The 12,250-nt window shown below is 46.0% G+C and overlaps 1 protein-coding gene across 4 annotated transcripts; it reads right to left on the reverse strand.

Annotated features, from left to right (window-relative positions):
• Positions 1-742: 742 nt before the first annotated feature.
• On the reverse strand, positions 743-10,850 carry SLITRK4 (SLIT and NTRK like family member 4). Of its 4 annotated transcripts, XM_043897299.1 has the most exons (3): positions 9,653-9,757; positions 9,126-9,225; positions 743-5,879 (listed from the first exon to the last, which is right to left on the reverse strand). In XM_043897299.1, exon 3 carries the CDS (start codon positions 5,827-5,829, stop codon positions 3,316-3,318), a length of 2,514 nt encoding a protein of 837 aa, XP_043753234.1. In that variant the 5' UTR covers positions 5,830-5,879; positions 9,126-9,225; positions 9,653-9,757; the 3' UTR covers positions 743-3,315. The 4 variants fall into 4 exon arrangements, with proteins under 4 accessions (XP_043753234.1, XP_043753233.1, XP_043753236.1 ...); XM_043897298.1 differs by lacking the exons at positions 9,126-9,225; positions 9,653-9,757 and adding an exon at positions 10,519-10,850; XM_043897301.1 differs by lacking the exon at positions 9,126-9,225 and having other exon boundaries at positions 9,653-9,912.
• Between the last annotated feature and the right edge of the window lie 1,400 nt (positions 10,851-12,250).

Genomic DNA, 12,250 nt, shown 5'->3' on the forward strand with positions numbered 1-12,250 from the left:
ATGTTACTCATGAGGCCATGCCCTGTATAATGTATGCATCCTTGTGGCTTAAAGAAATTAACTGTTTTTCTAAAAGCAACGAAAGAAAGCTGGTCTTGAAATGATTTTCTAATTAATATATTTATTCAGTTTATTTTTCAGAATGGAAAACTAAATACAGAATACAAATTGCCTTATAGACTGGAATCACTGTATTTTAATAGCTGCTTTCTCATAAAATTACACAAAGATTTCCTTTTAAAGAACTGAATCATCTTTATTGATTTCATAAAAAAATAATTAAAACTTGGTTTATACTCCACAGACATAATATATTATCTCCACCCCCTTACTGATTTCATATGATCTAATTTCCTCTGCCACCATTCTAACAGAGTCCAAGTACATGATACAATGCCAAGAAGCCCATGATGTGTCAGACCACATTAGAAATGAGCACTTCTTGGATTTTTTAGATTTGAATCAAATTCTACTAAAAACGCTGTACCAACATATAGATCTTTCCTTAAGGAGTTAAACTAACATCAAGGTTATAGTTGAAACCAACAAATTGTAGATAACAGTATTTTAACTGCTCTTGTACTCAACTCAAAACTTATGCCTAACTACATTATCATAAAATGTACAAGTAGAACTAATGAGAGACAGGTGTAAAATTGTATACATTGTATAATGTAGGCACAAAGACTTCAGTTTAGGAAAAGAGATCAGCCTTAACCAAGGATTTGTTACTGTCATTTACTTATAAGTGGAACTTCCAAATAACCACATACATTAAAATTACTTTTTTTTTTTTTGGAAAAGGTGAACATTTATTCCTTTCAGCAGAAGAGTATGAGATAGCCAATATGCTACAGCAAGCTTCGAGATGGAGGCAGGTACTCTTGCCATTGACAACTGCAAAAACCTTGAAACCTCTTCAAAGTATCACCACACTGAATAAAAGGCATCATCCCAATGACCTCTTATCCCCAGCTCATAAATAGAGCTTTCAGATTCCTTCCATGAGCATCTACTTAAGATTCCTCAAGTCATACTTTATTGACAGGGTAAACTAAAACACTTTCTTTGCAGCCTTTGCGTCTTTATCCTGTCAGTACACGATAGGAGCCCTTTAATCCATGGATGCATGCAAGCATGGTAATGGCATATTAAAAGTTCTTATGAAATTGTAGATGCAAACAGGCTGTTGGGCACACATCTTCATGTCTTTTCTTTCAAGATCAGAAAGCAAGTATTTGTTTATATATTTTTAATATTCATATAAAGTATTCACAGACATTGTCATGAAAATTAAAATTACACATTAAAGTTTTAAGAGCACCAGCACATACATACGGAGACAATTTTTTTTTGCTATTTAAAAAAAAAATCTCCAAATAATCTATATGTATGCATGTACACCCAAACACACACATACACACAAACACCTCCAAGAATGCCAAGTTGTTTGTTTGTTTGTTTGTTTGTTTTATATCTTGCAACAAACACATAGAGCCCTGGAATTAGTCATTAATAAGGAGACTGCTGTTACAACTTTAATCATAATATCATTTTAGAAGCTGCACCAAAACACCTGCCACTTTAAATTCATGAAGAATGCCTATATTTCACCTTCTTGGTCATCTTACTGATCAATACAGTAATTATAAGAGATGGAACATGAATAAAATACAGGCCAAGAAGGCAATGTTTCTCAGGATGTCCCTTTGCTAATTGGGAGAACCTAAAAATATTAAAATAATTCCCATGATCAATTGCTTCCTTCCTTTGACCAATTTTGACATAGAAGTTAACAGCACAAGCAAACACAGTGGCATATCATTTGTACTTGCAGACTGTGAACTCATCTGAGACCAATGAAAGCAGTTTACAGTGTGGCTTTCACAGCCGTGGATTACCATGATGTTTACTGTTCTACTTGATTATCTGATAGTAGTCAGAATGATGAAAGAACAGGATATGATGCATACGAGATATAACTATTAACCTTATTCATTATTTTTTTAAATATTCGTAGTGAAAACTATTTGAATTCAGCTCATAGAATCCTGAAAAGCAAGACAAGTGATGGCAAATAATTGCCTCAGACACAGTCTATAAAACTAAGGAACCTATTTTAAAATGCACGGTTGGTAACAAATCTGAAGATAATATGCTAAATTCTCAATGATAGCACAGAACTATTTTTTTATTTTTGTTTTTTTTTGTGGTTTTTTTGTTTGTTTTGTTTTTAAATGATATCTGATCACAATGTCCAGAATATTTCTGTACACATAAGCTTCAGTTTCAGTTTGGTATATTTTTGCTGTCTAAATGTATACTATTGATAAATTCCCTGTGATCAGGAAAACAAGTCAGGCATATTAAATACAGATTAAGGAGTACATATTTTTCTATTTAGTATACAAAGTACTTCATAAATATGAATTATGTTACAAAAATAGCTTTGGGTGCGCTCACACGGTAAGCACTTTGCTAATTTTGGACAACCTTTAAGGATTGTGGGTATTTCACATAACTGAGAACAAACTCTAATATTAGTTGAATTTGAGCCATGTTTAATTCTGATAAACATCACGTATTTCTTCAGATCACCACAAATGCTAGGTAACTCACGTTGATTTTTTTTTTCTCTTTTAGGTTTTATGTCTAGACAGGTAATGCTTAAAGTGTTCAAATTTACTTTATAGTTATGTAATGCATGGTATATTTTAAACAAATATTTGCACAATTTAACATTATAAATCCAGCGGTTTCAAGATGCAGGCCATAAAGTTTACCGATTTACAAATACTGTCGAATGTTCTCTCTTGGCATGCTTTTTTTTTTTTTTTTAAACTTTTCAGAGAATCTTTACACAAAGTTGTTACAATGCCACAAATCAAAAGGAGTATTCCAGTTCCACCAACTGAATCGACGTGCAAGATGAAGGACCCAGCTGAGGTACAAACACTGGTACCAGTTTTCTTGAGTTTGTTTTACAGAGCACAAAGAGACGAAGGTTTTGCATTGGGGTACAAAACAGATTTGCCTCTTGAGGTTAAATTCAGTAAATTATGTATATAAAGCATCCCTTTGGCAATAGAGTTTGCAGTATCCCCACAGGACTCCACAGTATAGGTTTTATGTAGTAAAATCTATTAAGGAAATTCTCTTCTATGGGACACATCTTTGCAGCTACAGTTAATGAGACACCCTTGGAAACACCTGTCTCTATGCCTATTGATAATATAGTATTTGGAAGTGAGAAGTCAACAAAAGGCACTTTCATCATTAAATAAATGTCCTCTGTAGGAAGTAAGATTGCATGACCTAGATCTTGTTCAAAGCTGTCTGCTCTTCAAGGACCTGTAGGTAGTCGGGGGAACTCTGGAGTTTTGCCTTCAGTTCAAAGTACTCGCTGCTCTTCCTTTGCTCCACGACAATTTTACTGTGGTTGCCGCCTATCAGTGACTTCTTGTTTTTTTTGTCTTGTTTCTCCGGATAGCGGATCTCGAAGCCACTGACGCCTATGCTATTGTACTCCTTTTTGTTTTCGAGAAAATTCTGAATAAACACATTGGAATCCCTGCTCGGGAATAATTCATCCAGCTCATCGATGGTGCTTAGTCTCTTCCTGGAATCCACGTGCAATACATCTTTTTCCTTGTCAGTGACGTTTCTCATCATGACTTTCTGGCCTGGAGGATCAGAAAACATGAACCCGGTTTCAGATTCTTTCAGGCCGCAGGTGTGGCTCTTGCTCATCTGTTCTATGGTTTGCGGAATGAACGCTTCCGTGCCCAGGCCATCTTTTTTGTTGGTTTTGTGGTCATGTTTTCTCAGCTGCAGCTGCATGGAACCGCACTCAGGGTTCCCCAGGCCTTCGTGCTTCACTGTGGGTTTCTTGTTTCGTCTCAGCACAAAAACAAGAAGGCAAAAAGCAACAAACACAGTTAAGATGAGGACCACTAAGATGCTTAGGATCAAAATGGACAGAGGCACTGGACCACCAGGAGGACTTCGAATGGGCCCCAGCGGGGTAGTGAAAGTAATGGCGGGTGCAGGGCTCGTGAAGGGTGCCGATGGCTTGTTTAAAAGCTTGGGACACAAGATTTCGTTTTTGAGGGACTTCAGTTCAATGTTGGCAAACTGCACAGGTGTCTCGCACTTCAGTTCTTTCATGACAATCCCATCGTTCAGCTTCTCCAGCCACAGCTTTAATGCCACCAAGTCACAAGTGCAGTCCCATGGGTTGCCCTCCAGGTCGATCTGAGTAAGAGCCTGCAGCTGATCCAGGACACCACTGACAGGCAGATACATAAACTTGTTGTTCCTCAGGTTCAGTCTAGCGAGGGGTGCTCCAGAGAAAATGTACACAGGCAGGCTCTTTAAGAGATTATTGTTTAAGTACAGCAGCTGCAAGTTTGGCATTGAGTCAAAGGTGCCTGCTAAGATTTCCTTAATTAAGTTGTATTCCAAATATAAATACTGCAGGTTATGAAGGCCTGAAAAGATCTCGGGATAGAGTCTCTCGATCTGATTGCCGTTGAGATAAAGCCGGCGTAAATTCGTGAGGTTGCGGAATACGTCCCCCTTGATTGCGGTAATCTGATTGCTGCCTAAATGGAGTAGATCCAGTCCCTCGAACTCGCTGAAGTCGGAGATGTCCACGTCTTTGATGCTGTTGCCATTGACGTGCAACTTCTTGGCATTTAACGGTTTCGGTATCAGCTCTGACATGGACTGGATGTTTTTCTCTTGGCAGTTGACGCTCAGTCCCAGATCGGAAGGGTGGGTTTTGCAGAAGCAAGGTGCCGGACAAGGTGTAAGAGGAGGCACCCTGGTTTGGTAAGACACGATCTGACTGAGATTGCGGTTAGAGAGGGCTTTGCCGGCCACGATTCCAGAGATCTTGGATGGATTTGTTGTTTTTGGTGCTTTGGTCACTAACCTGTGTAAAGATGTTTGGGTGGTGTGACCGTTCGGGGTGGTATAGCCATTTTCCAGTTGAGACGGAGGCAGGATTCGCACATCAAAATCACTGCCTGTGCCCATGGGGCATAATTCTTGCTTGTTGGTTTCTTTTAAAAGTCTTCCATATAAGTCACTGGGCGTTTCACAGATAGCTTCACCTATGTAAATGTTATATGGCATATTCTCCAGCCAAGCTTTTAAAGGCAACAGATCACAACTACAGTTCCAAGGGTTATCTTCTAGTTGCAATTCGACCACACGGCCTATGTGTTCCAGAACTCCGATATAGGGGAGCTTCTGGATTCTGTTCCCTCGGATATCCAGATGAGTCAAAGATGCGAATCGGAAAATATTATCAGGAAGGAAGGAAATCAGATTGTCATTAAGAATGAGAACTTTCAGTTTGTGGAGCTTATTGAAGGCTCCGCGTTCAATATACTTGATTAAATTGTAGTCAGCCTGGAGATACTCCAAGTTCTCAATGCCAAGGAAAGTGTCAGCTCGGAGAATCTTTAATTCATTGTTGTTCAAGTGCAACTGCTTTAATGCACTGAGCCCAAGGAAGGCTCCTCCCTCAATGTTCTGCAGTTTATTATTTCCCAGCTGCAGGGACACTGCATGTGAAAAATTCAAGAATGTGTTTGGGTAGAGGATATTTAAAAAATTGTTTTGGAAATTGAGGTGATAAAAATTGGACCAAGGGGGTTTCAGCTGATTTGGCCTGTAGACTGAAACCTTCTCACAGTTGACATACAGCACATTTTCAACTGACACGCAGGAACACACATTGCAAATTTCCACCGATATGTCAGAATCTGCATTTGTCGAAGAAATCAGGGCTGACAAAATCAGAAAGAGCCAAAGAAACATCTTCTTGCAATCAGCAAACAACTTTATGCTTCTGAATAAAGAGAAATAATCTAAAAAATAAAAAGAAAACATTTTTTTCAATGATCGTTACTTGAAAAAGAATTTGTGCTTAAACCCTACCACAGTGAACACATGGCTATAATAATTAGCTTTGTATTTTTAAGACACCCAAAACTTCAAGTATTCTCACTCAGTCCAACATGAACCACCAAAAATACCATACATTTTATTTCTGTGCCTGTAGTTGATACAAATTTTACATGTGCAGAACACACAACAAACAACAGGGAAAAAAAAAGATTGTTGATCATGGTTTAACCTGAACAATCTGAAAACAGCATTTTTAAAAAAAAACTTGGACCATCAAATTCCACCCTTGAACTCAGACCTCAAGCTTCTATTGGTAACTTTAATGACTGATCCCAGAACATCAACTATACCACATAGTTGTCAGTACCAGGAAGGAATTTCTATCTGTAAATGTCTTCTCTCAAGGCTTCAGCTTGGTAGGAAGCCAGACAGAGGAGATATTAGGGCCTTGGGTTCCATGAAGGATGGCAATGGGAGTACTGAGTTGTTGCAGAGGGAATGGTCAAAAGATCAAGGTGGAAGAAACCCTGGAAAGATATGTGCCTGAGCTTCAGCCCAGAGATAAGCACATTGCCATGAATCAGTTCACTCCTGTACACTGCTCTACACTGTGTTTAACACACACACACACACACACACACACACACACACACACATACAGATGACCCTGAGAGGGTTTAGCAAAATAACCAAGTAGGAAATGGCCGAATTTTGAGTAGCAGGTGAATAAACAGTATCCAGTTTCCTGTCAGTCATCTCCCAAACAAGGGAGGAAAAAAGGCTTTTTTGTCTTTGGGTCCCAGAAGCAGGAAAGAAACCTGCTTGCCCCTGTACTGCCTACCTGATGTCCAGACAGCCTCCCCACTCCCCCAGAACTGGCTTTCCTGCCTTCCTGACCTTCTCCCATTCCTCTGTGTGCTGTCTGAACCCAGGGCTGACTGACACTTGGCTCAGATGCCGATCTCCTTCACTTGGACCACAGACTGCCACTGCTGAGGAAGAGGGGTTCACACACTACAGTCCCTGGGAGGCTTTATCTGCAGCACCAGATACATTTAGCACAGCCAATGTCTGCCCTCAAAGTCATCAGTTCCCAAATACCTCACTCCAAATATTACTACCCCCTGTCCCTGTCTACAAACAAACCAAGAATCACTTAGTGGAGTTTCATGCTTAGCAAATTAACCCGTGGCGCCAATTCCGTCCACACTGTATGCATGTACAAATATATGCGATGCTTCATGGAAAAGATTAAAAGGAAGAGCGAGCACTGTGCATTTTACCGATGCAGTTTTGCTCATGTGAGCCTCCTCCATCTCAAATGGGAAGCTGGCCGGAATTTCAATATGGTTACCATCAAATATTAATTAAATAAATCAATTACTCAGGGACACACAAGGAGGAGAATGATACAAAGAGAGAAGTGACACACAAAAATTCCTTTGTTTATTTTGCCCGCGAGGAATCAGCCAGCGGCAAAACCGAACGTGCCTCAAGGTAGACAACTCCTTAGCTGTGACCCACGAAGATTTGCATTTTGAGTAGTTTGGTTCAGAATACAGCCGGCACTGCCGAGATGCTCCTTGGCTGCCATATAGATGAGCATTTCCTCAGTTCACGGTGATAGCTTAATTGGCAGTGCAAAAAGAAGTCATAATTTCAAAGTATGACATCATCCAAACTAACTTTCATTGTAAAACCAAAATCTCACATGCTTTCTTGGCCTTCCTACAGATCTGGTTTTCAACAGCTACTCTGCTTCCTTAGAGTCATTTCTTGTTACTACCCCCCACCCCGCACAGCCCCCCAGCCCCAAAGAAATGCTAAAGCAACCAAACCAAACCCAAAACCTGAACACCTGAATTCAGTGCAAAACATAAGAACAAGAAGCATCAACAGACCTGAAATTGCATAAGGAGCTGTCCTCCTTGTAATTTCTACTTTAAGTAGCAATGGGGGGTTGGGCGGGGGAGCGCAAGGACAAGCTAGAAGTTCCCAAACGCAGCTCAGGTGAAACAGAAGCCGCAGGCGGCTGGAGGAACAAGCAAGGGAGAAGGGGAGTAGAGCCGCGAAGGAGAGAAGGGAAGAAGGACCGAAAGGGCAAGAGACCACGGAGAAGTGGAGAGATTAAGAAAATGAGCTAAGAGAAAGGAGCTCCCCCCTCCAAAAAAAGGGGGGCCGGAAGGGGCAATGAATGTAAGCGAAAGAAACCTCATATTCACATGGTACCACTAAAACCTGTACATTTTACAATCGGGGCGGGGGGGGGGGAGGGAGGCAAAAAGGAAAAAGCAAATCCACAAAGTGCGAGCTGAGTACCAAAAGCCATCTCTCGGGGTGACAAGGGCTGCCCGTATCCTTATCCACCTCTCCGTCTCTCGCTCTCCCTGCCCCGCAAGACACCCGGCTCCCACGGCCGGCCAGGACTGCACAAACCTAGCCTTACCACAAATCCGGCATCCACCCGGGCGCCGCGCCTGGCGCTCCGCTTCCGCGCGGAGGGACCAGGCCTGCAGGGGGCCGACGACCGGAGAGGGTGGGCCGAGGTGGCTCCCCGGGAACTGGCCGGGGAAACCTCCGCCTGCCTGCCTGGGGCGCGCGCATGGGGGGGGGCTCCGCGGAGAGACGCGGTCCACACCGCCCCGGGTGCGCTACCTCGGGCCGGCAGCGACGCGGCTGGAGGGGCCGCCGGCGATGGCGCGTACCGCAATGTTTTGCCGCATCTCGGTGCCCAGGGCCGGCACGCAGCCCCCTCCCGGGTCCCGGGCTCGAGCGGCGGCCTCGTGGGCCGTGCAGCGGAGGCGGGGACCGCTCGGGATGTCGCGGGGGCCTTCAGTCCCGCTGCGCACACATCTCTCCGCGCGCTCCCGTCCCACCGGGGGCAGCTGCCAGAGTTTCCGTCGGCCTCTAATAGACCCGGGCGTGCGGTGGTTGAGGGGGAAAAGGTGGCCGGCTCGGGCCACGAGGGTGATAGCTATCGGGGCGTCACTGGCCCGCTAGCCATAGGCAGAGTGACCCCGTGGCTCCTTGGCCGACAGCGGCGGCCCAGGCTCCCCCTCGCGCGCCCACCCCTACCCCAGCCCCCACGCCGGCCAGCCACAGAATGCTGCTGTCACCAAGCCAGAAATCAGCTCAACATTTGGGCATCTTGCAAAGTCGCGCTGCCAGCGCTTGCCCGGCTTTGCAGGGTTTTTGGAGTTACCCACCGGCTTCTCTCGTATTCCCTGTCTTGCGGGATGCCAGCAATCTCCGATCGGCTCGCGGGCCACTGCCCGGGAGCCCCAGATCCAGGTCCGCCTAGAGTGCCTGAGAGGGGGTCGAAAAAAACAAAGCCCAACCCCGCTCAGCGGCCCGGACAGCCCACATCGCCGTAGACCAGGACACTTTCCCAGTTGCCCCGGCCGCCCAGGGGGCGGGGTGTGTGTGTGTGGGGGGCAACGATGCTAAGGACACAGCACTCTTTCGGCCCTCGGGGACTTGCGACCGCGCTGTGGGCAGGCAAGCGGGGAGCGCGCGGGAGCGGGGAGGTAGCCACTACGGCCGCTTTGGCCACTCAGCTCGCTCCAAACCAACACGACCCAAACTAAAAATAAGAAGCTACCTGCCCCCCTCCACATGCACGCGCGCGGGCACACACACATAGAGACACACTGACGCGCGCGCGCGCTGCCGAGCCGAGCTGGGGAAAGAGGCAGCGCGTGTCTGTGCAGCCCCAAGCTGGAAATTCACCCACCTCCGGACCCCGGCGGCTCTCGCCGGACCCGCCGCGCCGCGATCCGCGTTGCAGTTTCCGCGATGGTCTCTACGTGATCCGGGCTCGAGCTCCTCGGCGCCCGCTCGCCCGTCAAACACAGCGAGCGACCCTCGCAGGCGAGCAGGAGGGCAGCGGCGCGCACGCGCGCACCCAGACAGACACCGTGCGCGCACCCAGCCCCTCGCACACCGGCTGCACCTTCACATACAAGCGCCGAATCCTCGCCCCCGCCCCCCGCACTCCCCCCCCGCCTCCCAACCCCCGGGCACTCACGCAGCCCTCCCTTCAGACACTGAAGCACCTCGACCCCCGTGCATTACCGAGGCCTCCCTCAAACCCCCACCCAGACACCCACCCTTGATTCCTCTTCTACCCCCACGCCGGGAAAGACAGCGCACTTTCCTCCCGGCATGCCCCCTCTTTTTTTCCCTAAAACACCCCCTAGGGAGGAGCGACCCCTTCTTTCCTCACGCATAGAGACCCCAGTCGCCTAACGCGGGCGCGTTAGCCTCCATCCCCTCACCACATACACGCACACTCCAGTCCTTTCTCCTCCCCCAGTCCCCTAAGAACCGAGGCGCGCACGCACACACACACACACACACACACACACACACACACACACACAACCGGGGCGTTCCTTTGAGCGAGCCACCAACAGCCCCGGCAAAGCCCAAGAAACAGCGGAGAGCCTGGGGGAAGGCAGGGGATCAAAGGAGGTAGATAAGGGCGTCGAGTCTACGCGGAATTGAATCATTCCAGGATTGAGGTGGGGGGGGTGAGTCAACAACAATGACATTCAAAGGCAACAATCGCACTTGGGCTTTGTATCCCGGGTACGGTACCTTTGGCTAATTGTCACCCTGCAGAACAGAGAGCTCCGGGAATACTTCTTCAGTCGCGGGCGATCCTGGATGGAGCCTTCTCTGGACCAGTTTCCCGGGAGCCAGTAGTGTTCTCACTCCTCCTACCTGTCTGCGCGTAAGGGGCTGGGGGCTTTAAGGCAAAAGTGTGAAGCTTTAGCCCAAAGTGAGACTGTTTGGTGGGTTTAGGAGACGCGCTAATTCTCCGCACCTCAGAACCCTGCGAACCTTAGGTGTGGAACGGGTTACGCGGGGTTGATTAAGGGGTGGGGAGAGGGGATAGGGGATAGGAAAGAGGTGTGGGACTAAGAGAGATGCCGCACTTGCGACCAAAAGAAGAAGAAGAAGAAGAAGAAAAAACTGCTTTGGCTACTGAGCATGCCCAGTTCCCAGCTCAAGCCCTATAAGGGAGGCATTGTGTGCAATCCACTTCTCCGGGCTTTGGTGGTGACCGGGAGGGGACTTTGGTTCGGGGAGGGTGGCGGTGAATGGGAGACTTTAGGGAAGGGGGACAAGGTTTAGAGTTTGGGGGCTGCGCGGAAGGGTCTGAAAGGGGAAAGGGAAAGAGACCTCTGGGATACCTCGGGGAGACAGAAAAGGAGATGAAATGGACTAAGAAAAGTCACTTCAGTAGCCCCGTCATTGTCATGTCTATACCAGAGAGGCTTTAGGATTTAATCTCAGCTCTCCGGAGGTTGCAAACCCAGCGTGTGTACGGGCCAGGCCCCATTTGTTGGTGCTACCACAGGAGGTTAAGGCTGTCTTGAGGCCGGGCGAACGTGTAAACCAGTTTCATGCAGATTGGTAATTCAGTTAATAAGCTTAGAAAGCAAGCACTGGAACCTGTGGGGCGGGGGCGGGGGCGGCATTGGGGGGAGAGAGGGTATTTCAAATACCTGGCTTTCCTAACCAGTAAAGGCTAAGACGGTAGTTTTTCTCCCCTTCCCCCAACCTTGCAGTTTTTGTAGATGTTCCTCGGCTAAGAAAAACAACTCTCTCTCTCTCTGTACTTTGTGTCGGTGGAAATAAACTGGCTTGAGGTAAATAGAGCTAAGTTATAAATGGGAAGTATCTCCCCAGGACCTTTCAGGTAATACTGCAGGTCTTCAGGACCCAGGTTCTGCCTAGTCCACTTATTCACATTGCAGTAGCTCCACCCCCAATACGATATAACCAGTACCCAGAAATGCTTTTGCTTAAAAATGAGAAACTCTAAAACTAGCAATAGCTTTGAAACCAGAATTTGGCCTTCTGCCTGAACTCCTCCAGTTAAACATTTACCATAATAGGTTGATGTTTAAAGGCCTCAAATCTAGACCAAAAAACCCGATGAGCAAAGAATTTATTACATTATTTGTGGATACTCTCTTACCTTCTGTATTATCAGTAAGATCTATTCATATATGTTTCAATTTTTTTTCATTTTTGTCATTTCTTGGAGACTGCCTTCGTGACATAGTCATGCAAATGTTTGCTAGACATGGCCTGTATACATAGATGCACATACACTGTTAAAGTGAAGATTTAAACAGATATGGATGTAAAGGCATATTTCTTTATGAACTTGATATATATTGTATCGTTCATAAAGAACCCTTTCTCCACCCCAACTCTCCATTGCCCTTAAACTTTTCATCTTCTTCTCTTTTAAAAACAACCTGGAAGCAGAAATTGAGTGGGCAGCAAAGGTAAAATGTACTATATTCAGTAGTAA

Source organism: Cervus elaphus, chromosome X (assembly GCF_910594005.1).
Source record: "Cervus elaphus chromosome X, mCerEla1.1, whole genome shotgun sequence".
NCBI lineage: Eukaryota > Metazoa > Chordata > Mammalia > Artiodactyla > Cervidae > Cervus > Cervus elaphus.